Source organism: Rhipicephalus microplus, chromosome X (assembly GCF_043290135.1).
Source record: "Rhipicephalus microplus isolate Deutch F79 chromosome X, USDA_Rmic, whole genome shotgun sequence".
In the NCBI taxonomy this organism is placed as follows: Eukaryota; Metazoa; Arthropoda; class Arachnida; order Ixodida; family Ixodidae; genus Rhipicephalus; species Rhipicephalus microplus.
This window is the reverse complement of record NC_134710.1, coordinates 121,160,133-121,184,513: the sequence shown is the minus strand read 5'-3', so window position 1 is coordinate 121,184,513 and position 24,381 is coordinate 121,160,133. Positions and strand designations below refer to the sequence as shown.

The window sequence follows — 24,381 nt, the reverse complement described above, 5'->3', positions numbered from 1 at the left end:
TCCTTTACTCAATCCCGCAGTTCCTTGAATAGGCATATATACCATGTATATCTTCATTTGTAACCTTCGAGATGTATCATTGATCATTTTATGCCCTCTCTTTCGTAATTTTCCCCCTCATTTATTTTATCGTGAATCATGCTCTCCTCCTCTCTTTTTTTCTTTCTCATTTTTTACGTGTATGTTGTTCTTCACAATCGATTAGTCTATGTTCTTTTTTTAATTTGTTTGGAGGAGTTTTGTGATAGTCTAAAACAAGTCGACATATAAACTGTAGACATCTTCGTACAACTTTTCAGTTAGCCCCACCGTGGTGGTCGATAGTGATTCGGCTGCTGACCCACCGGTCGTGGGTGTAATTCCGGGCTGTGGCTGTTGCATTTTCGATGGAGGCGAAAATGCTGTAGGCCCATGTGCTCAGGTTTGGGTGCACAATAAAGAATCCCAGATGGACAAAATTTCCAGGGGCCTCTACTACGGCGTCTCTCATAATCATATGGTGGTTTCGGGACGTTCAACCCCACATAGCAATCAAATCATCAAACTATTCAGTTAGCTTTAGTGACAATAGTACGTGCATGGACATGATGTAATATTCACGCAATGCCAGCACACTTCTGAGAGCGCGTTCGTCTACAATAATAGTTAGCGGCAGATACTGCTGCTTTTCTTTTAGGAGTCCTTCTGGTGTAGTAAAATTTGAAAGAGAGTCGTAATTCACCTCCTTACCATCCGATGCGCGAGCAAATGTGTCCCGATTCGCAAATTTTTTGCACTAAAGCAGAAGTGCTTGAAAGTAGCATCACCATACGAGACGCCCCAACGAAAATGAGCACTGCAGAGGGGGCGGCAAGGGCCGGCCAGTGCAGGGTGGCGACGATGTTGGGTCATCTGGCGGCGGCTCTCTCGGCGTCCCGAGAACAGGCTGAGAGCAGCGGCTTGGAGTGGGCGCACCGAGAGAAGCGCTAAATGTGGACGGCTGCAGCGGCCTTCCGCCGCCTCCGATGCACGGCCACCACCCTGGCGTCGGCATCGAGATCCAGCGCAGAGGAGGAGACTGCGGTGCTGATTAGAGCAGCCATCAGAAATAGCGCGGTACGCACGAAGGCCGACCGCTGCAAGAAGGAGCGAGCGATTAAAATAATGCTTCAGTGGAGCACAAAGAACAACGGCCATCATTATGCGTGCACGCACCACACAGTGACATTTTTAGGCTCATGGACCAGTGGGTATAACGGGGAGTTTTGCGAGTTTTTTGTGTCTCCCCAAATGACAGTAGAAATCTATTCCGCTTCACAGGATTGGATCAGTGACGCCAAGAGTGCGTTAATTCGTTCACACGTGAACGAAACAATACCCTCGCTGTGTCGTTTACATACGACGTGTGTGCGTGCGCGATACGCGCATGCAACACACGCGCACAAACAAACAAACAAACAAACAAACAAACAAACAAACAAACAAACAAACAAACAAACAAACGCAAGTACGTTGTTTAAACGGAATGTTGTACGGTGAAGGTGTGCCTATTCTACCGTACACAACGTCTGCTTTAGAAGGGCGACAGAATTGCTGAGAAGATGTGTGATCCACGTGTGAGGCATTCTTACGAATTTGCCCTGAACTGACTTATGAGAGCCCTGAACAACCCTTCGGAACTTTATGAAAAAACACATACCGTGCAGGGGCGTGGGCAGAATTTTTTTTTTCTGGGGGGAGGCACTTTCTTGATTTTGAGGGGTGGGGGTGGCAACACCTTAATATGGTCATTTCTGTGTGCCATGGCCAAACAAAATTTATGGAGGGAGGAGGGCATGTGCCCACCATCTCTTGGCTACGCCACTCATACCCTGCATAGAAGACGAAGTTGTGAACATATTTTTCCTTCCTCTTGAGGGATAGTGGCAATCTACCTGTCATAATTTGAGAGTGCTTGCCAAATGTGCTTCACTCCATTCTTATTCTTCTAGTTATTTCAATCTCGTGGTTCGGCTTCGTGGTTATTACCTGCCCTAAGTAGACATAGTCTTTTACATCTTGAAGTGCACCATTACCTATCTCGAAGCGCTGCTCTCTTTCGAGGTTGCTGTACATTACTTTCGTTTTCTGTAGATTAATTTTAAGACCCACCTTTCTGCTCTCTTTGTATACATATACGGTGCATGACATGGACGCCGACGCCGGCGGTCAAATCCAGCCGAGAGAGTCCATATAATTGATATCACAATAAAAAAAGAGGATAAGGGATAGATTGTCATTGGACCGGAGGCAAGAGAGAAGCTTCTAAACAGTACCGAGTGGCCGCTTAAACAGGTTCCTATCTTGAAGTAAAAAAAATCAGGGTCGCAAGAGTGTCGCGAAGATGATTGTCACAGCGGGTGGGAACCAGGAAGTCTTGTAGGGAAACTGAAGGCAGGCTGTGGCGGGAATAAAAAAAATGCAAGACACAGAGAGCAAAATAAAGATAGAAAGACAGAGACAGAAGAAGAGAGCGATTGATATACAAAGAAACAGACACAAATAAGAGAGAGAACAGAGAGATATTGCCATCATCTTTCTTGATCAAGCACATGACACTGGTGGAGGTGCTGAAGCCTATAACCTGATGCAGGACAGCCTTGCTCGGACCCGTTCACCTAGTCCAGAGACTCAGCCCCTCGTCAAGACTCCGGTGCACCGGTTCAGTCGGCGCCTACTAGGCCTAAGTCCAACGTCCACACCTGTTCCGCCTCTTTCCAGCATGGCAGCTCTACATCCACAGTTACCCTGCCATCGCAGACCACTCTTGCCTCGCAGGTGACTCTTGAACATCCTCGCGTTCCTGAAGTTTTCTGTGGGGAAGAGTACGAGGATGTCGAGGACTGGCTCGAATAGTTCGAACGGGTTGCTGTATATCCAACCACAGGAGGGAACAGCACAAACTTGGCCGTACATATTTCGTATTGGAAGATAGCACTCACACGTGGCACGAGAACCACGAGGCTACATTCCAATCTTGGGAAGATTTCCGTCGAAAGCTCCTCGCTACATTTTTGAACACGAACCGACGGGATCGCGCACAGCAACTGATTGAGGCCCGCGTGCAAAAACCCAAAGAAACAGCCGCCATGTACGCAGAGGGTATGATCCGTCTGTTTCGATGAGCTGACCCTGACATGCCCGAGGCAAAGAAGGTGCATCACGTAATGCAGGGTGTTGAGGAACCAGTGTTTGCGGATCTCCTACGAAATCCACCTACAACAGTAGATGAATTCATAAGAGAGGTGACTGTCATCGAGCGCGCACTGCAACAACGATGCCGACACTTTGAACGCCTGTCGAACCACATGGCAGTAAGTGCTGCAGCTCAAAACACCGCCGTATGCGAAAGTTCCCTGCGACAAATGATTAGGAAAATACTGCGTGAGGAACTTCGGGCCCTCTGCGTTCCACCTACCCAGCACCTCCACCAGTGTCACGACGTCAGAACAGAGGTCTTGCCGCAGAAATTGAGAGAGCAGAAGCAGCTCACTCTTTTTAATAGAATGCGCTATCGCGCTCTTCTTTTTCATCCATTTCGTAGTACTTCATGGCACATGAACGACTGCCATCGTCTTTCTTGATCAAGCACGTGACAATATACATAAAAAAAGAGAGAAATACAGAGCAACAAAGCGAAAGAGAAAAAGAAATTAAGCAAGAGAAACAAACAAAAAAAAAACCGGTCAGAAAGAGAAAGAAATAGATAGACCGAAAAAAATGTGTAGAAAGAAACATATACAAAGAAACAGACAGAAAGAGGAGAGAGAAAGAAAAAAAAACGAGAAAGGCCACCCAACTGCACTCTGCCTTTGTGTTTGCGATGATACCATAATTTTTACAGCGCGCTTGTTTTGGACGACTTGTTTTACGCTTTGATGGTTCCGACGAAAAGTATTTCTAAGAAAAACGAAGTGTTGTCTGATCGTGTCCGGCGTGCCAGTGTAATACGAATTTATTTTGGAGGCTACATATTACAATATACCACAGCGGACGGCAGAGATAGTGCGAACATTGCGAAGACCTTGTGCTTCAAAAATGAAAGCCTCAACTACCCCTTGAAATCTGCTTTTATCACGTTTCACGATCGAAAGAATAATTGAAATGCATTGAGTTTGCTTTTGTATTTAGTTCTTAGCTAAACATTGAGGCAAGAGTACGATAGGAATTCACATTCATCCCGAGTCTACTTTATTTGGAAGGGTCCCGCGAGTACTCAGACCTCCGCGCCTCTGATTTGCAGGGCTGGAAGAACCTTCACTGCGACCTTGCCATAATATTCGGCGTAATGGTGTGCAGAAGCAGGGCCTTCGATGCCCACTTTGACTGGTCGCGCGACCATTGATAGGCGCTGTAAATGATGTCTTTGGAAGTTTGCCAAAAGGCGGGTTTTCCAAGTTTGTGGCTTGAGACTTCCTTGTGAAGCGCAAGTTCACTTGAGCCCTGACAGCCGCCTATTGCATGTCTCGACACGTCGCGTCACACGCTTCAGCTTTGCCGACAAATCTATTCTTACATCTTCTTAAAAGCGTTCCCACCCGTCATGAGCTCGTATACGTTGTTAACGATATACAGCTAAGGCATCCTATATACATAATTTCACAGACACGCTAGGCATAGCCTGTTTACCTTTTGTTGACTCGAAAAAGCGCAGTGAACGTAGTGGGTCCTTGCTGCTAGTCAGCGAGCAAAGTATAACTTGCTCGCTGAGGTGTCCAGCTGGTCTGTCTGTACCTACAGGTATAGAGAGGCGAGTATGAGACCCCATTTCACTAGTTCAGCAGAACGAAAGGTTGTAATCACTGCATCCCGCCTAGATTGCTTCCATTTGTATTTTTACATACAAGTGCGGAAGCAGGAGTGGTAACTCAGAAAAATATTGCAAGTGCTGATGGACTTGTTTTTCATGCTCGCGTCTTGATTTCACATTTGGCCGCAAGTGTTCTTATTGTTGGTCATATGTGCTTTGTTTTATTTTTTTCATTCGTTTATGGGCTGAAACGATAGATTGTTTAATAATGTAATGTGATGTACCCACTTCTGCCATGGCTCCCAAAAGACAGCCGGAAGTATTTAATATATAATAAAAAAACTTGCCCCATTTGGAGATTTAGGTGTATACATATAAAATACTAAGCTGCACGTCCCCCCCCCCAAGTAGATCAAACAGTAATTAATAATTTTTGTACAAATTTAGATGTTTTGTATACATCCTTTCTACACGACTGGTGTCACACGGGCACTTTTATTCGCGATCAGTGTTGATCCGGATAAACCACGATCGAGATTGGATGCTGCTACACGGTCACTTTTAATGACGATTAAGCATGATCGGGATCAAGATTATCGTGATCCGCGCATCGCAATCTGCCTGAGAGATCGAGATTTTGCTGTCGTCTGTACGCCCTAGCCAACCTTGTTTAGAGCACAATAAACAAGAAAATCGAACTTAGTTCAATCAAAAGAATTTAAAACAGCTAGATGTTTATAAAAAGGCAAATTCTAAACTGTTCTAATTGAAACAATATCTAATGTTTTGCCTATTTTAGGATTTGAATCGACCGCTTGTAGTTACAGTAGAAGCAGACGGCAAGCAGACGAACGCTGCCTTCAGCGCTTAGTTCAACTCTCGCTCCATCGGAGCTGTTTGAGCACCTAGAAACAAACTGATTATGAGTGTCGCAAGCCTTTCGACTACGTCACCACGTACGCGCACTTCGTGGTCGAATGAAGAGATATTTACAGTAATGGACCGCTGGCAGATGCGTCTGGAACAGACTTGAGGTGCCAGAAGTAAAACAGTGGCGCGTACAACGAGATTGACGATTCGCTGCGACTGCGCGGCTACGAGCGGGGGCCATCAGAAAAAAACAAAGCGAAGGTTAAGAATCTCCCACAACAATACAGGTAAGTGCTAGGAAAATTTTTTCGAGTGATGGATTTGTGAAATTACTATCGCAGTAGCCTGCAAAGTTTTTGACGTTCGAGCGGCTCTTGCACGTATAACATCGCTAATAAAGGGCTCTTTAGATATACCGTACGCCGATTTTTGTTAGTGGCAAGTTTTACGGCATGCAATTGCCAGCTGGGAAATTTCACCTGACCCAAACTCGAACAGCATTAGCTTGGGCCGTGTAGCAGCCGCCATTAAGTTGATCGCGATCAAGAAAACTGATCCGGATCACCCTGATCGTGATTAAAAGTGCCCGTATGACACCGGTACTATACTTATACATAGCAATCCTTTACTCAATATTTATACTCAGGTAACTCGACGCGAGGGATCCAAAAGGACGATGTTGCCGCCAACGACGATGCAATTAAGTCTGTCGCGATAACTGCGAATGCCGATCAAATTAATTATAATGCGATCGCAGCTTTAATGAGCAATGTAAAGGGAGGGTGGTCACAATCAGTTATGCAAGGAGATAGCAATAAAAGTGGGCTATTGGCTTCGGTCGTTGTTGTTTTGTTTCATTTTAATGTGCTTGCCACCTTCGTTGCATTGCACTTCCAGGTTTAACACCTCTTCGTTATGCACCTTTAATATGCTGGGCGTGCCATTCTATTCCAGTCGTAAATAGGCAAATTGATCAAGGAGACTTCCTCGACCGCGGCCAATTGAAATGCGTCCAGCTCTACTGAGCTGTATTTCATGCGGCCGGGCGAGACATTTGTGGCCAGCATTTGCAGTACATAGGACATTTTTTATGGTGATAAAATTGCAGTTTTCCGACTATTTTGTTGTGTTATTACACGCGGCGTTGATTCAGGGTTTATGCCGATCAGCTGTCCCGGATTTGGTTTCCATCTGCAGCGGCAGCCCACACAATACGTGAGAACTCTGATGTGTAGGAGGAATAAAATTCTATTAGAAGAACCAGATGGCCGAAATCCTTCCGGAGTCTTGCACCAAGGCGTCTCCCTTTGCCCAGGCGTACTGAGTTTGCTCTTCGGCTACTTGGTACATGGCATTTAAAATGAAAACAGCGCACACTTTGTGCCAATATTTCGCATCAATTTTCTTCTAATACCAAACGCGGGTTTGAGACGTCGAACCGCGTACATTAATATTTTTTGTGGTGTAGATGTCGATTCTAAAAAGACAAGATGTGCCTTGACTTTGATCAATGGGCGCGCGGCTCCCTTCTGTACTCACTGTATGTGCTGGCTAGGAGCCGAGTCTTCTTCCCGAATTACGACGGTCTGAACCTGTTGCTAGGAGCCGTCTCCCAAGGGGCTAGAAACACGACGGATGGATATGTGTTACTTTGCTAGAACAATGAAAAATAGTAGTAACTATAGGTGAAGATTTTGAGTTTAGAAGAGGAGGTCGCTGGCACTGCGACGTTATCGCATAAAAATTCCTGTTGCTCTAGCGTTTACGGTGGTCGTGCTCGCAGCAGGCCCGTAGCCTGGGGAGAGGGGGGACGGGAAGGGTGCCGTAAGGGACCGATTCCCCCCCCCCCCCGATATTATTATGAGGGGGGAGGTTACAGAGAAATAATTACGAAAATAAGTGTTTTTTAAGGCCTGCAACATGGCGTAAATCGCCTAACTTTACGTAACAACTAATCACGTGACTACAAATCCCGTGACTGAAACTACGCAACATGACGTAATAGCTATGGCATATATATATATATATATATATATATATATATATATATATATATATATATATATATATATATATATATATATACATATATTATGTGTGTGTGTGTGTGTGGTCGCCAACTTGCAGTTGCCTCGTGTAAAACTTGTGCTATTTACTCTGGCTCTACAAGTGCATCGCAGTGGCTTGGTACCTTTACCCAAAGTCCTGGTATTCCTGGACATTTTCGTCAAATGTCCTAATAATGAATGAATGAATGAATGAGTCTATAATATCATATGCAGCGTTTCAAACTGATTGTTTGATTACCAGCCGAACGAAATTCTTTGCCAAGCTTTACCTCAGCAAAAGCTTGTTAGTGCTAGAGTGGTTGTCTTAAAAAAAAAAAAACACTGATAACATCGCCCTCTCCTAGCGCGCGCTGCGGTTATAATAATTGGAAGGTCACACTCATGTTTATTTTTTCCTCGAGGCTGTTCAGCTACGCGCATTTTCCACTTTCGTTTTCTCGCTCCCCTTACTGCTCCTTTTCTTTTGAACTAAGATAACGTTGGTGCGGTGTGACTGAGGCGATTGCGTGATCGGTTGGTTCGGTACCGCGGCACCGAGTGTGACCTTGACGTCAGCAAATCAGTGGTCAAGGTGCAGTAGGCGCACTGGGCGTGATAAACACAAAATGTGCCCCCGTGCCAAGTCTTTTCGGGGAGTAGGGGAGGGGGGGCTTTCGTTTCGGATTGCTAGCAGAGACTGCGAAGAAACCCGTGGCGCAAAAAAGTGTGAATGCAACCCGCAACGCCGACAGTCCCTCTGAAAAGAGAGAGGCGCAGGAAGAATGTGTCGCTAATAAAACAGCAATTACAGCGACACTGCTGCCTCGAGTCACTTCAGGGAGTTGCAGCCTCGCTGCTCTATCATTTTCATTCTGGAGGAAGTCGTTCTTGAGAGACCGCCAGAACGGTGAGCGCGACAGTCTCTGAAGGACAACGAATCTCACTGGGCCTGTTGGACTGCTATAAATACAGTGGGCCGCTTGTTCCCGCTGCACTCTCCCGTTCTTGTCTGTGCCAGGACAGCGACTCCCCGCACGGTGCTCAATAGATTTGTCGTTATATTTGTGATCTCGCCTTCGCATTACGCAACACTGTTGCAAAAGAGCGAAGGGGCCGCCCGAATCAATGTGCCGCGTGCACGAGAGATTCTTTATTTTCATCTTCGCTTGCCAAGCTACAGTGACAGTGGTCGCCTGAGTTGCGCGTATAGCGCATTGTGATGTGCTGTACATTAGTTTCTGTTGGCCTGTTGTGTACACCTAGCATCCTGTACACCTGTTTACGTAGCTTTACTCAGTGTCGGACACGCCGAAAACGTGACACCACCTCTAGCGCATCTCAGGTTCGCAGGACAATCGCACAAGCGAGCTTCACGCACAAGACAGAAACTCTTGGTGCTTCGCACCAGACGATCTCAGACACTCGGTAAAGCGCACTTGGCAGCGGCTCAACGATTCGCAGCCAGGCCAAGGTAGCAAGCGGATGAGTCTGCTCACCACTTACGTCGAGCGAGTTTCTGCATAAAAATTAACGAGCGAGCTGACAGATATCGGTGGCGCGACCAAAGGTCCCCGTTGATATCGCGGCCTGGCACATAAAGTCTTGCGATCGCCAGCGAATGAAGCTTTGCGAAGAGAGAAATCTGGGCTCACGTACATTTGTGCCCGTCAGTGGCATAATAAATAAGCGGTCATCGGGTGTGAGGATCGGGGGTGATGATACTTATGGGCGGAGTTGGGCAGATCTCCAGCAGTGTCCCTTCGCTTACGAGTTGATGGCCGGGCCGCGTTCCCCGGCACAACGTGCGCCTCACTGACGCGGTGTGGAGGGAATCTCGTGTCGGCTGGAATGTACGATGCATACGTTTTTTGATTCAGGCGCGGATAACGCAGGTCACCCATAGCTGAACGGCAGCGAGCCACCGTATGCGTGGGAACGTCGGTGTGTTCGAGGGTGCTTTCGGGGGCTCCATGCGCGCATACACTTTAAAGTAGTGGCGTATACTCGCGTTTAGATTAGAACAGACTCTGTGTGTAGTCGTGTACATGTATAGTAATATATAGACAATGGTAGAAAAGCGGTTGCCGTACCGAATCGCGGTCTTTAGCGAAGTTCCGGCCACGAAGTTTGGAAGTACAAATAGAGTGATGCTGATAGGTGAACAACCCGGGAAAGCATTGGAATTTGTTTTTAGTCAAGGAACTTCCCCGCAGAGTACAACCGTAAAGATATGTAAAGCCTGCCCGCATGGCTAAGCGGTTTATTTGGGCAGCCACGTCAACTATAATCCTAGCTAGTCGTAGACATTCGGCACGATTGGCGTACGGGGCGCACGACGCGTGAAAGACGGTTACTCGAACACAACTTGAATGTGCTGATTGTTTAAGCTGACATAATTGAATAAACTGAGGGTTTCCTAAAAAAATTGTGCTCCGCTCAGCGTTACCGTGAAACGGTGTGACATGCATAACTTTTGTCCGATTCGGCGGGCTGCAGGATTCATTGGGCATTGCTCCCTTTGGGACACATGAATGACAGGTCGACTGACATGTCCCCTAAAATCTATTTGCGGGCATGATTTACCATAAAGTAACTAGTAGCTCTGATATGACACTTACTCAAATAGATGCGAACACAAAGGCGGCACTATTTTTAGCGTGTATATAAATAAATATGATAAATATATAGGGAATGTCTCGTACTGACGTACCGTTCAGTCGAACTATAGCCTGTGTAGTATAAGATCACAGGCGGCCTCATTAACTAGCCTGTAACCTCACTTGAGTACCTAGATAGAATACTTATACGGCAGCACACATTACATGCGACTTAAGTCGCACTCTAAACTGTACCTGTGGTGAAGGCTGTGAAATATTTTTTAGATGCGGAGCATCTAATACTCGAGGCTTGTAGTGCGGCGCCGTCCGCAGGCTTCCTCCTTCTTCTTCCACCATCTGTGCATCCCTTCCTCCTCTACACACCGCGCGCGCTTCACTCCTCCACCATCTGTGCACCCTTCCTCCTCTACACACCGCGTGCGCTTCTCCTCTTCACGAACATTCGCTAGCTGTATAATGTAGCGCGCATGCGCCGTCACGCTTCGAGAACATCGGCAGCTGACGCGCGCGCATGCGCCGTTGCGCTTCTCCCCCTTCTCGAACATTAGACTGGACACCGTCACCCAACGATACTGTCGCTCGCTCGAAGACGTTGACTCCGAGTCCCATTTCACCCTGGCACTGCTCAACACCCGGTCGCTAGGCGCTCACGCGGTTGACGTCGTGCGAGATCCCGTACTACGCAGAGTGGACGTGTTTTGCTTCACCGAGACGTGGAACGCCAATAACGTCGACGTTGCGGGATACGCTTCGGTCGCGCGCACGCACGGGTTCCAACGACCTGCGGGCGGTGTGGGAATTTACGTCAAGCGTGACGTCGACAACGACGACGACGACTTCATTGACCTCCGACTACAGCCCGGCGTTCAACAACGCGCCAACGGCGAGCACTGCGTTGCTACCGTCTGTGGCGTCGACGTCATGACGATGTACCTCGCGCCAAACCTCTCTCGTGCCGCCGTACAAAAGTACGTAGACGAGGCCGTGCAAGATTACAGAAAACAACAACCGCAACATCGACCGTTCATGCTAGTTGGCGACTTCAACGTCGACGTCATCAAGGACGATTGGATAGTCGAATACATGGCGTCGCGACACTCGCTGAAACGCGCAACGCACGACGACTGCAAACACCACCAGCCGACCACCATTCGCGGTACCTGCATCGTCCACGTCTTTGCAAATTTCGACCTACGACCGCTGCAACCCGATCCACTCACTCTTCACTTTACCGACCAAAAAGCCATCGTGCTCAAAGTTCGTCGCAATAAATAAACACCGCCCTTTCGAATACGTGTCGTACGTGTTCACTCATTTAACACCCCTCCTACAACCACGTTAACCAATTTAGCCAGCGACCCAAGCAAGTCGCACTTTAACACCCCGTTAACCAATTATATGCTCCGCATCCTCCTCAGTGTTCCCCCGAGGGAAGCTGCGGGCAATTTTTTTTCACAGCAATCGTTTGCGTAGTTGCTTTTGTTAGACTATTTAATATCGAAGGAAAACGTAATGCAAAAAAACGCAGCACTTTCCTGAAGCATACCTGCATGCTACGTATTCATAAATGCTAGTCACGTTCTCCGTGCTTTTAGCGCTTAGTGTAAGGCTGCTAAGCCTAAAATATCGCCTCGGATGTAATGCTGCTGCTAGTCGCAATATGAATAGACGCAGGGCGCCGTCTGATAATGGGAGCAAAACCAAACTGACGCATGTCAGCAAACCGAGCACGTATGAGTGAGATCGAATTGCAGGTGCGTGGTCAGAATGAATGTAGGAATAACTCCTCTCCCGGTAGGGTGAAAAAAAAAAGAGAGAAACACCTAGCGTTGGCCGATGGCCAGTCTACATACGCGTCTTCGGTTAGGCATCAAGCCAGCGCACCCCTCATCGCATTTCATTGACCCTTCGACGGTAGTGCTACACACTGAGTAGGCCTCAGAACCCCATAATAAACGAAAAAAAAAAAAGCTCGAGGCATAGGCTTGCAGCCTGATTCTTGGTGTGCATTAACACCACGCATTACATTTTATGAAACCACCGCAGCAGCATCAACCAGTGGCCAGTCGCAGGGAACCCTGTCTCTAAGTATCACAAAATATATTACGACACAAGATTTTATCATAAGGGTAGAATTAAGTATAAATAACTAAATAAATAACTAACTAACTAACTAAATAAATAAATAAATAAATACAGGTGTAAGAAGCTGTAAGGGGTCATACCGCCCTGATGCGTAGGTGTGAGTGACAACTACATTGAGCTATATCAATTGAGGTGACAAAGGATTATCACATGATCGTTCCGAACACGCATTCACGCAAAACTCGATCGATACTACTCATCTTGTGCTTGCACGTTCTGCCATTCGGCAGCATACGTAATAGCGTTCCCTTAACAGATTCCTTGCTAGTTTGCCCGAAGTCCGATCGGCCGTGATCTTTTTATTTTACGGCGATAAATTGACGTTTCACGCTAATTGTATTCATTCCACCGACGCCGACGTACTCGTCGAGCGTTACCTAAGGCCGTCTTTCCGGTGCATGCTCTCTCACCACATCACCTTCATCGGGCGTTCTTTTTTTTTTTTTTTCAATAAACTTTTTCTCACTCTCTTCGACCGCGAAACTCGTCTGTGGGCGCGATTGCGTCAGCGCTAACGGGAGAACGCCCATTATTCGACGCTCGCTTTCAGCAGTCGCTCTCTCATCCGCAGTGTTTCCCTCTCCTGCGCGTGCCTCTCCTACGCGAGCCCATCTCCCGAGTGGGATTGAGCCGGTGCGCCGGAAACTGCAAGCGTTCGCCTTTGCTCTCGTGTGCAGCCGATTCAGCATGTTGGATGCTCTGAGCTCTCTTGTGGCCGTCGCCAGCACGGGCCTCCAGCAGCTGGGCAACGCGGCGGCGTCAATCGTGACACCCCCGCCCGACACGGCGCCGGCCACGGTCAACGGGGACGGAAACCGCAAGCTACCTCGGTACACGCTGCAGGACGTGTACCAGCACTGCCACCAAAATGACCTGTGGATCGTCATTCACAACAGGGTGTACGACGTCACCAGCTTTCTAAACAAGGTATGTTGTTCACTCGAGACGCACATACGACTCCGGGATGACGGGAGAGGCAAGGAGGACGTGATCATGCGTCTATCGGAACATGGTCCCTGCTACCGTTCATCGCTGTCGAACCGCCAATAGTGAAGCCGTAGTTTGTGTAAAATGCATGAGTTTCTCAAACATTTATAACCTGGGGTGCATGTTGTCTTCGAGTTATTTACAAAGAACGTCTGCGGAGCAACTGTGCAAGATATCGAAACTTAACGTGTAAACGTAGTACACATGAAAGAAGGGCGTACGGTAGCATCGAACTTCGGTCACATTAACATATTTTACAACTTCTATATGCCAGTGTGTTAGTAATCTGCTGCTTCTCTAGCCTCGTGACCGAAACTGCAAGCGCAACACAAATACACTCAAGGCAGAACCGGCTGTAGTATTCACTAGGATTTTTTTTTTGTTCTCTCCGACGTAGCTGGCTTGCAACATTACCAACCAGTGCTCCTCCAAACACCTGCATGTCGTGGCAGCTTTCTTCTTGCCAAAAGATAACCGTATAGTTAATTTTCAATCACTGCTTTATTCAAGCTAATGCCGCTCATACAAACACGCACGTCGGTTGCAAGTTTTCTATTTCTATCGCAATGTAGTTTCTGAAGGAAAGAGACGTTGTTTATGTAATTCACGTGTTTGAATTCTAGTCTCCTCGCTATGCACAGCTCACTATGCGTCGATGCCATCTACGCGATAACGGTGCTTTAAAAGGGAAAATATAATAAAGAAAAGCGGACAAGTGCGGAAGGTGGACGGGTAGAAAGCTGGCCACCTTAATATTCGCTCGCTTTGCTTATGTCAGCTTTCCCAGCACAGCGCGCCTTTTTTTTTTACTTTGATTTGCACCACTATTCGAGATCGCAATGCGTGTGAAAGAGACGTTTTACAGTTCCGGCCACTTCTGTGGAATGATACGGTGGCTGTCAAAACAAACAAACAAACAAACAAACAAACAAACAAAACAGAAAGTAAGGCGCACACGATGTCGGGAAAAGGAGGATCCGTCGGAGCGGTTTCAGCGTGCTGCCACAAACGGCCTTGGCTCTCTCGCTTGGCATATCTGATCGAATTATATTTCTTTTACTGCGGACAGTAGCAGCCGAAGCAGGTGACACGTGAATTCGGGAAGGCCACGTCGTCTGCATTCAGGGTCGCTCGAACAACGTCAGAGATTGCTAGTCGGGCTCGGCAATTCCAAAGTGAAGGTCCACCTTAGGCCGTGCAGTAATGACACGTCTGGCACACTCATATATACATATCTCGCATGTATATAACTACTGGCGTTGTGTATATCGAAGAAAAGGTAAATAAATCAGACACTATTTATACGGAGGCTATTTAAGGGAACATGTCTCAGCACTCACACAGATATAGAACAGGTATTTGGAACGAGATGCCATATACAACGAAACATAGTATAGGGCGTTCTCTGACAAAAAAAAATAGAGAGGAAGAAAAGAGCTTCTGGTAGCAGACTAAATATTATAGCACCTCGCTCTGAGCGTTATTCATGTAGGTAAATTTCAATTCAAATGGGTGGGTGTCCCGCAGACCATTACATGTTAAAAACCAGTTAGTTTGGCTGTTACTAGTAGTATTTCGACTTGTTAGAAGTTGCAATAAATAAACCATAGACATAGAATAAAAAAGACCAATACAAACGAAATAAAATCTCGAAATAAAATCTCTATCTTAAATAAGCACAACTAGAGAACATATAAGTACGGGAATAAAACACAAAAGCTGTTTCGGCGCTTTCACGTCTCTTTCTTGCAGCTACATAGTGACATCGTTATTTTTCAGCTGGATATGAGTGGCTGCCAAAAAAAGCACGTGAGATTTCATAAGTAGCGCAATAAACAAATTATTGAACTTTATACGCTAACTTAGGTGTCATCGTCTTGGCTGCAAAGGGACATGTGTTGTTGCAGCGTGTCGCTGCAGCTCAGCAACAGATCCTTTCGATTATGCTTTTTCAGTTGTCACGGCTCGTGACGGTATTGTGCGGGCAACCCAAAAGCAAAGAGTGTCGATTTTCGCAGCATCCCGGTGGTGAGGAGATTCTGTGGGAGCATGCCGGCAGAGACGCTACCCTTGCATTCATGGGCACCGGCCACACCCGGGAAGCGGTCGCCCTGCTGCAGCAATACTGCATCGGCATTCTAGCCGAGGTAACAATATCCTCTGTTTTCTCTATCAAGCCGCGCGGGCTCCGTCACAAATCTGGTACCTGCTAGAGATCAGATGTCAATTTTCGTTTCGAGCAGTAGAGCGAAATGCGCAATTTCACTCATGTACAGCTCATTTCGATGGTGTTAATGTGACAATGATAAGTTTACGCAGGTAACGCTCTTAGGAGAGAATTACGGTGTGTATTCTTAACTGTTCCTAAAATCACTTTGCCAGGCCCATTTAAGAACTTTGTCTATATGCACTATAAGTATGGCACCAGCTACGAAGCTCCTTAGCACAAAAGTCAAAATTTTACACACAGGACAAATAAAAATGCCGTGTTGCCATGCTGGCATGAACCAAGCTTCACTGCTAGTGCATAAAAACCGCCTTGTTAAGCCTCGACAAGAGTTCGCAAGCGACGTTTTTTTTTTTTTTTGCTACCTACTTCTATATCAGAGCTGAGCAACGATGTTTTGTCCAGGTTTCAAGCCACACCTTTTTTTTGGACTTTTATTCTGTTTTATTATATACTGCGTGACGCATTCCCAGCGGCGCTATTAAGCGTTGTGTATTGTAGAACTTCGACAAGTGGACTTGTCTTCTTCAAGGCTAGAAATTATTTTAGTTCTAGTCTTGCGGAAGACAAGTCCGTGCGATGTCGGCTCCAGCTCACAATCCCTGTTAACGACTTTTTTGCTCATCTCTATAGCTTCCATCTTGAACTTCCTGGCGTTTTTGTTTATCTGTAGGTCACGTAAGACAATCAGTGACGTTGTATACAACGTCGCTGATTATAATTGTCAGTGCTTATGATATAGCAAGGAATTTTTGCGTACAGACTTTCTTTCTGGAAAATTGAGAGAAAAGTCCCATGTGAGGCTTCGGTTGTATTTTAAGCTTCAGCTGTTCATCGCCATGCAGCCATTTGATATTTGGCACCCGATTACCACGGCGTGATGTACGAGCCGCTCTTCGCTGTTTGCAACGTCAAAACCTGGTGAGGGGATAGGTTTTCAGTGGCTGTGAGCACAATCGAAAAAACGCCAGGCCTGCGCGGTAGGCGCAGCACAGTCACAGCTAAAGCTAGAAGAGCGGCCTTTCAGAGCCTTTTCAAAACACTCCTTGGGTAACTACTGCAAGTACACTTGCTTGGTGCCCACAAGGGCATTAATAATTAGCTTTTGGGTAGTAGGCCGGCATTCGCTGTGCTATTTTTCGTCATTCTTCTGAGAAGCGTGGTATCCGCTAAAAACTTGCAAGAAATTTTGTGAGAATTGCCCATGCAGTGTCGGACGACGATGAGAAATGATGTCTGAAGAGGGTATGCGCCACAGTTAATAGGGAAACAAGAAGATTTTGTAATGAGTTGGAGCATTGGACGGCCCCTCGTTACGCTATTCGCATTGTGCAATGACTGGTTGTTCGTTCGCTGTTGTCTAGTCGTATAAACGCGATTGCTTTCCTGATATCAAGCCTGCCTAAGGCAAGTTTGACAAGAACTCACAAGCACCGGTGTAGCTCAGTGATAGAATACTGGGCTGGCACCCAGTGGACCCGGGTTAGAGCCCCACTGTGCCATTGTTGCCAGGTCATGCTTGCCTAAGGCAAGTTTGACAAGTTACAAGCACTGGCGTAACTCAGTAGTAGAATATTGGGCTTGTACCCAGCGGACACGGGTTCAAACCCCACTGTGTCATTGGTGCAAGGACACCAGCGGCGGACAACATGGAACTGCTCGTAACCCGAAAAGTGATCTCATAACAGCTTTCTCTGCAAAAAAACCGTTACCAGGTCGCCCAAGTTTAGCCACTTGCTCTAGCACACAGAAAATGGAATGAAAAAACTTTAGTCCTGTAGGATACGCTTAGCACGTAGTGGGCGTCTCCCGCGTAGGGACCGACAGGGAGTACCTGGCGGCCGTTTCATGGGCCTGCTGAATGGCCCATTCATTGCTGGTCGGCGAGAAGTGAGCTCCTGAGGGACCACTTGTTTGAGGTAGAGTCGGAAGGAGTGACTCCCAAAGCATGTGTGCGAGTGTCGCCGTGTGTCCACACGAGGGGCATGTGTCGCTGGGGTATGCATCGGGATAATAAACGTGAAGCGTGGCAAGGTTTGGGTACGTGTGTGAATGTAACAGGCGTATGGTTAATGCCCGTTGTCTGTTAAGTTTCAGATGTGGGGGTGGAAAATGCGGCGTTCCAAGTAAAAGTGCTTTGTAATTTCATTGTACGTTATTGGTGCATCCCGATTGGTCTCTAACTCAGCAAGATGGTGTTGCCCTTTGGCGGTGTGGTCGGTAAGTGCGCGCGCTGCGTCATGGGCGATCTCGTTGAGGTTGGATGGGGCACCTGGGCGAAATGGGTGGGGAACCAGATGGCAGTGTGGTGCTTCAGGGCACTCGGGTCCGCTCTGCGCATGATACGTAACACCTGGTCGAAGATGACTCCATGTTCGAAAGCCTTGATGGCCGGTCTGGAGTCGGTGTAGATGAGTTGCCGTTTGCTGTCGAGCATATCTATAGCTATAGCTACTTGCTCCGCTACTTCGAGGTAGCGGGTGAGAATTGTGGCAGAGTTAAGAATCTGCTGCGCAGATGATACGGCGACCGAGGTGAAGGCTCGGTTGTTTTGATAGGCAGTGGCGTCCACGAACGAGACGTTGTCCGCTTCCATGTCTATGCGTTTGGGAATGGCGGTCACCCGCACGAGGCGCCTGCCTCTGTTGTATTTGGGGTGTACATTTCGTGGTATGGGAGCGATCGTGATAAGGTCGCAGATTTCACGGAGACTCAGAATCAACTCTGGGGGATCATTGGCCGTCGAGGAGAAAAAGCCGCGCTCGCGCAGAATATGGTGGCCCGCCTTGGTGGTGGTCAGTCGGGTCAATTGCACTCGTTCCTGAGCTTCGGCGATCTCTTCTAGCGTGTTAAGTACGCCAAGCTCGAGGAGTTTGTGCGTTGGAGTGGTGATAGGGAGGCCAAGGGCTCGTTTTACCACCTTTAACATGATGCGAATAAGCGCATCAAGTTGATCGCACTCAGCACGTCGCTCAGCACGTATTCTAGAACATCCCTTCACTCAACGCTTCACCTTGACTTGAGAAAGTAGATGGGAGCGCCGTCTCTGGGCAGAAAAAATGACTGCATATCAATGATAATTTGCAGCTATTCTTGAGAAGTGCTGCGCCATTTTAAGTAGAGCGGTGGAGCAGCGATCAAATCTATCAAGTGAAGGATGAAATTTGAGTCGAGAAGCATTCATGAGTACGGGGGTAAGGCACTTGAAAAAAGGTTAAGAAAAAAAACAGATGATCAGAATCATTCGGAAGTACACATGCACAGCGTGTGAAACGCTAAGGCTGTTGTTATAATTCATTTGCTCTCTATTAGATGCGAAGCATCTTATGAGCGAGCTTGATCCGGCGGCACCCGTGCTCCACTGCGCATATGCGTCCCCTCCCCCGCTTCTACGCACGCTCCCTCTCTCGCCTCGCAACGTTGACGCAGGCAACGTCTGGTAGCTGGTTTTTTGATTGAGAAAACTGACTGCTCGCGGTGTGCAACCGTTCACTGGCCACCCCGTATAAACGACTTTTTTTTACGAAGAGGAGGATTTGCTCCTTTCTGGGCTGTTGCACGAGAGTACAAAAGCCGACGTCACAGTCTAGGCAGTGTATTTTTTGGGGGTAGGGGGGGGGGGGTCACGCGCTAACAGCAGCCCAGAGAGGACTATGGTGGCGCACAGGAAGCCTTGAGTGAAAAGGTCTATAGGCACTGGATCTTTACCTTCTAGGTAGTAGTGCCGGTGAGAGATTTCTCCTGTGCACTCTTGAACAATGAATATTCGAAGCGTGCCCACCAACTAAAAGTGGACTGCGGGTTTTTGCGTCCAATCACAGCCTTCTGTCTCCCATTGCCTATTAGCAGTGATTGGCATGTTCTAGTAGAAAACAGCAGTCTATTACTGCATGCTTTTCGCCGTCTCCCGAGGTTTCTCTCCTGCGCAACGCCGCGATGAACGCCAGCGTCAACGCTACCGCCAGTGTAAGCTTCGGCGCCCGCTGCTTCGCATCTACACATGTTTACATTTAGTTGGAGATGGTGTAAGTTTCCCTAGATTCTCGGAAAACGCGTAAGAACATGATGGATTGATGACTACTTTCTAAATTTTGGAGAGTGATTGTTAGTCGGAGAGATAGCGACAAACAAGGAAAGACATGGAGGTAGGTTGGCTACACGACCAATTTGCTCCTCTGCACTGGAAGAAAGAAATACAGAAAAGAAGAGAGAGAGAGATAGCATAGAAATATATAGCTATTAATAACACACAAATAGAAATCGATATGGGCAGGAATAGAAACATATATAAATAACACAAATAGCACGCACACTTAAAGACGCGTGCCATGTCTACAGCTGGTCGCTGAGACCTGTCGGCTTTTAAGTACGCTATACCAACGCTTTCGCTCCCTTCTGCACAATCCAGGCACATGGCCGTGCTCCAGAAATCTTGGTATTCCAAACTGGGTCTCGAGTACCCTTGTTTTAGTACCATCTGAAGCGGATGCCGCAAGACATGTTCACACTTTAATGGGCTCTTCAGGGCCGCGTGAGTGCCGTGTAAGGCATTCCGACGCAAAACGGGCATCAAAACGAGTCCTGTCCAGAGGCGCCGTAGTATCACCACGTTGCAAACTTGCTATCGTGATTGTAACTTCAGTGAAAGTTCTACAGACGCATTCGCGAAACTTGGCATCAAAAGCTGAGCATTCAAGCACCAGTCCAATGAAGCGCGGCAAGAACGAAGATGAAGCAAGGAACGAGCAACAGACCCAATGAAGCACTGACATGCTTCGTCGTCGTTTTTAGTATACTGTTTCCTGTTGGAGCATGTTCAAAGAACTAGCGAAGAAGTCTACCTCATCGAACGGATATCTAATTTCAGGAGTGCGGATGATGCGGAGAAGAAGTTTCCTTCTGTGCTTGCGCGCACTTTATGGTTGCAGGTAAATAAGACAGATAAAGTAATTAACAGATTATGAGGTAACGCATATATATCGTGTCCTTCGCTGCCTTGTAAGCCGAGATGCTTCAGAGATATGGTCGTCCACAACACCACAGAATACCGGAGCTATAAAGTCGTGTAAGAGGAAGAAACGTGCAACTAAGCATTTTTAATTAGCTGCGTAGATGAGCATCAAGCGAAAAAAACACAACTACGGCCAGAATTTGGCTGTAATTCTTGAACAGGTCGTTTGCGCAATAGAGTAACAAAAAAATAGAAGGCAACAGAAAAATTTCGCAACTCACTAAGAAAATTGCCGATATTTCAAAGCTTATCCGGGTAACGCCACAGCAATATTTCTGCGCGATTAAAGCGATTGAGCCTTTTTTGTTGTTGTTTTAGTAAATACGAAAGCACGGCATCACGCTTAATTGCCGCGGGTGGTACAATTATATAAATACAATAGTTTATACGCTGCTTTTGAGAAATGCTTTTTTTATGAAAAAAATGGCGCCCGTGATGACATTCGTTGCTTTCAAATCTTAGAGTCATTCTGCCTTTTATACGCGCAGTACTCATGCGGTGTCTTGTATGTGCGAGGATTTTGAAGCACTTGCGTTATGTAATTTCGAACGTAATGTAGAAATGAGTGATGTAGTGTTGAAGTATTTCTTTTCTAGAAACACCAAAGACGTTCGCGTCATTTTCACGGACGCCGTAGTCATTATAATTCGGAGTACGCTCAGTTACTCTATTTAACGCAGATGAGAGTACAGGCGAAAGTTTATGCTCTCACAAGACACTCAATAAATCCCTTTGATGTCCTCCGTTGATTGCATTGTTGATTTCTATTACTTGTTCTGTTCCGGCCCCTTGGACTTCGGATATTTGTTAATGTTAACAACACTTACTTAGGTTTTACATTCCAAAGCCCCGATATCATTATAAGGCAAGCCGTAGTGTGCGTGCCTAATAACCAACAGCAGTATAGTTCGACAAGCCTAATAAGTGTGCCGAGACTTGTCACCGATGAGTTAATTCACATTTAATACACCTTTAATGAACTTTATTTCACTTACTCTTTCATTCAGCTTAGCTCTCTTTTATATTTTATTCATCGCTAACTCACGTTTAATTCACATTTAAAATATTTATCCGTGTGGGATTCACCTCCATGATAATCCTCATCATCATTCCTCATCATCAGCCTAACAACGCCCAGTGCAGGACAAAGGCCTCTCCCATATTCTGCCAGTCAACCCGGCCCTGTGCTTTCTGCTGCCACGTTACATGAACAAATTTATTAATCTCATCTGCCTACCTAATTTTCTGTCTCCCTCCCACGCATTTGCTTTCTCTTGGAATTTGCCTTCTCTTGGAGAAACCTCCAGGTTTCTGCTTCGTATGTATAAGTACCAGTAAGCCGCAGCTGTTTTTATATATATATATATATATATATATATATATATATATATATATATATATATATATATATGAGAGAGAGAGAGAGAGAGAGAAAATATCAGAAAGGTAGGAAGTTTAACTAGAATAAATCCAGTTTACGGTTATATATCTTCCTCTTAGGGGATAGTGGTAGACTACCAATAATGATTAGAGAACGCTTGCCGACTGTGCTCCGCCCTATCCGTATTCTTCTAGCTATTTCGCTCTTATGGTTCGGCTCAGCGGTTACTACATGTCTTAAGTAGACATATTTTTTTACAACTACTTCCAGTGTCTCTTTACCTATCGCAAAGCCCTGTTCTCTGCCGATACTGGTGCACATTATTTTATAAGTTTTATGCATATTATTTTCAGACCTACTACTCTGCTTTCTGTGTCCAGTTCAGTAATCTTGAGCTTTAACTTGACCCGGAGTTACTCATTATTGCAATTTCATCAGCGAATTACTAAGTGATACTCTCACCTAACCCATATCTAAAACTATTCCCAATCTAGGGCCCTGAAAACCTCATGCCTAAAATTTATCCTAAATCACAGTTAAATAACCTCATGCACTAATTATCAGTTGTAATCATTAGGCGCACTCTTACCACACTACTTGAAGTACCACTGTTCAGCGTTTCTTAAAGCTGTCTACAAATCTCTCAGTAAGCCTTTGATAGTTAAAAAAGGATTATAAATTTACATAATTATTTTCTATTAGCTCCGGAGCAGTCTGATATGAAACCCCCACGTCTGGAGTTTTCTTTTATGCGCCTCTTGCTGACGGCCTTTTGAAATGGTCTTATGTGACTGTTATTATCGAACACTTTACTTCATGTGACCAGCTTACCTTTCTTTGCACTCACTGTCACCTCTATTTTCGATGAAAGCGAAAGCGCTTGAGCCCTCTCTAATTAGATAAAGGTGCACGATAAAAAACTCGAGGTGGTTGAAATTGCCGGAGCCCTACGGCATATGTCATAATCATATCATCGTTTTGGGACGTAAAACTCCAGCGCTTAATATTATTAATATATCTGTCACCTATGGGCATTGTTGATAGGCAATACACCTCAGCCTGATGTATATGTGCCTTATCAATGTTATATCAATACATAATAAAGACCTGAAGCTTTGGTATAGGTATTTTTAAAGCTATATTTTAGGAAAGTATGCTATAACATAATGACTGGCGCGACACAATATACATAGATATCGCGGATAGCTAAAAGTGAAATAACGTTTATGCTATCTCATTTGATTCGTTTCCGCTATTGAAGTGCACGCAAAGCAGTTATATTTGTTGCATATTACACAGTGATAGCTTTCACATTGCAGCCGAACTCGTGTGGTGTCGCAGATGTAAATGGCCTGGAGAACTCTGATTGTCACAATTACACAGAGATGCTGAGCCGCGCTACCTTCCAGAGATGCACCTCCCCCCTCCCCTCGAAGCTGTAAATGAATACATGTGCTGGTGTTGTAAGGGGAAACAAATAGACAGAACAAAATAATCTTAGTCAATACTGCACCGTGTCTTAGGGCGTTGATGAAGTATGTATGAGCGCTAAGAAGGAAATGCCACGAAAAGTACGCGATGCTTTGCGCGTCACAATTAGATGTGACTAAGAAACCCATATCGGGCCACCAGTTATACAGCATGGCGTAATCGTGCAGCGCCAAGCGAGATGTTTGCATGCTTCAGAGAGCAAAGATAACTCTCCTAATGACCTACTGCAACAGAATATTCGACCTGTTTAGTTATCCGGAGAGCACATCGAACTAGGTTTTTGTCTGTGATCTCCATATATATAGTGTCGAGGCACCTTCCCTCTAACGGTAAAAAAAAAAATGGCTGTTTTGACAACAGCAGACTGTGATGTGTGCATAAATATGAATTACTTTTGACTCAGTTTTCTTTTTGTATAGATACTAAAAATAAATAGCGGTTAATTTGAAAAATGAAAGGTTAGCTTCCATGGAGGGTTCCTGCACTGCGCCAATATGTGGTGCAGATGCCAACAATACAAAAGCTCACTGCACGTGCTTTACTTTTTTCCATTAAAATTTTGCAGGAGGAACAGCTGAACATGTTCAACGACGTGTCCTTGCAAATGGCCGTCACTGCACAGTCTTAAGTGGCTCAACGCACAAGTGAAACGGACGTTGTCCCTGGCTTCATTTTTAGGAATTGTGTGATCTTCATCGTCATCGTTTACTTTTCATTCATCGTGCCTCTTCGTGCGTGTGCTGCAGCGTATATTTATTGCCGTATTCGTTATAAATAAAGTGCTTGCAGCGTGCCATTATTCATTCAATGGGCACATGTCCACTGACTCACAGAA

At 46.1% G+C, this 24,381-nt stretch overlaps 1 protein-coding gene across 2 annotated transcripts in view; it reads left to right on the top strand.

Moving 5' to 3' along the window:
* The window catches only part of LOC119176809 (uncharacterized), a 68,041-nt gene extending 43,660 nt beyond the window's left edge, over positions 1-24,381 (top strand). The window contains exons 2-5 of one of the 2 annotated variants that reach the window (XM_075877535.1): positions 2,612-2,796; positions 13,127-13,376; positions 15,455-15,583; positions 24,112-24,381. In XM_075877535.1, coding sequence (XP_075733650.1) covers positions 2,612-2,796; positions 13,127-13,376; positions 15,455-15,583; positions 24,112-24,174 — 627 coding nt within the window. In that variant the 3' untranslated portion in view covers positions 24,175-24,381. The remainder of the gene's footprint in view (positions 1-2,611; positions 2,797-13,126; positions 13,377-15,454; positions 15,584-24,111) is intronic. The other variant, XM_075877536.1, reaches the window with a different exon arrangement.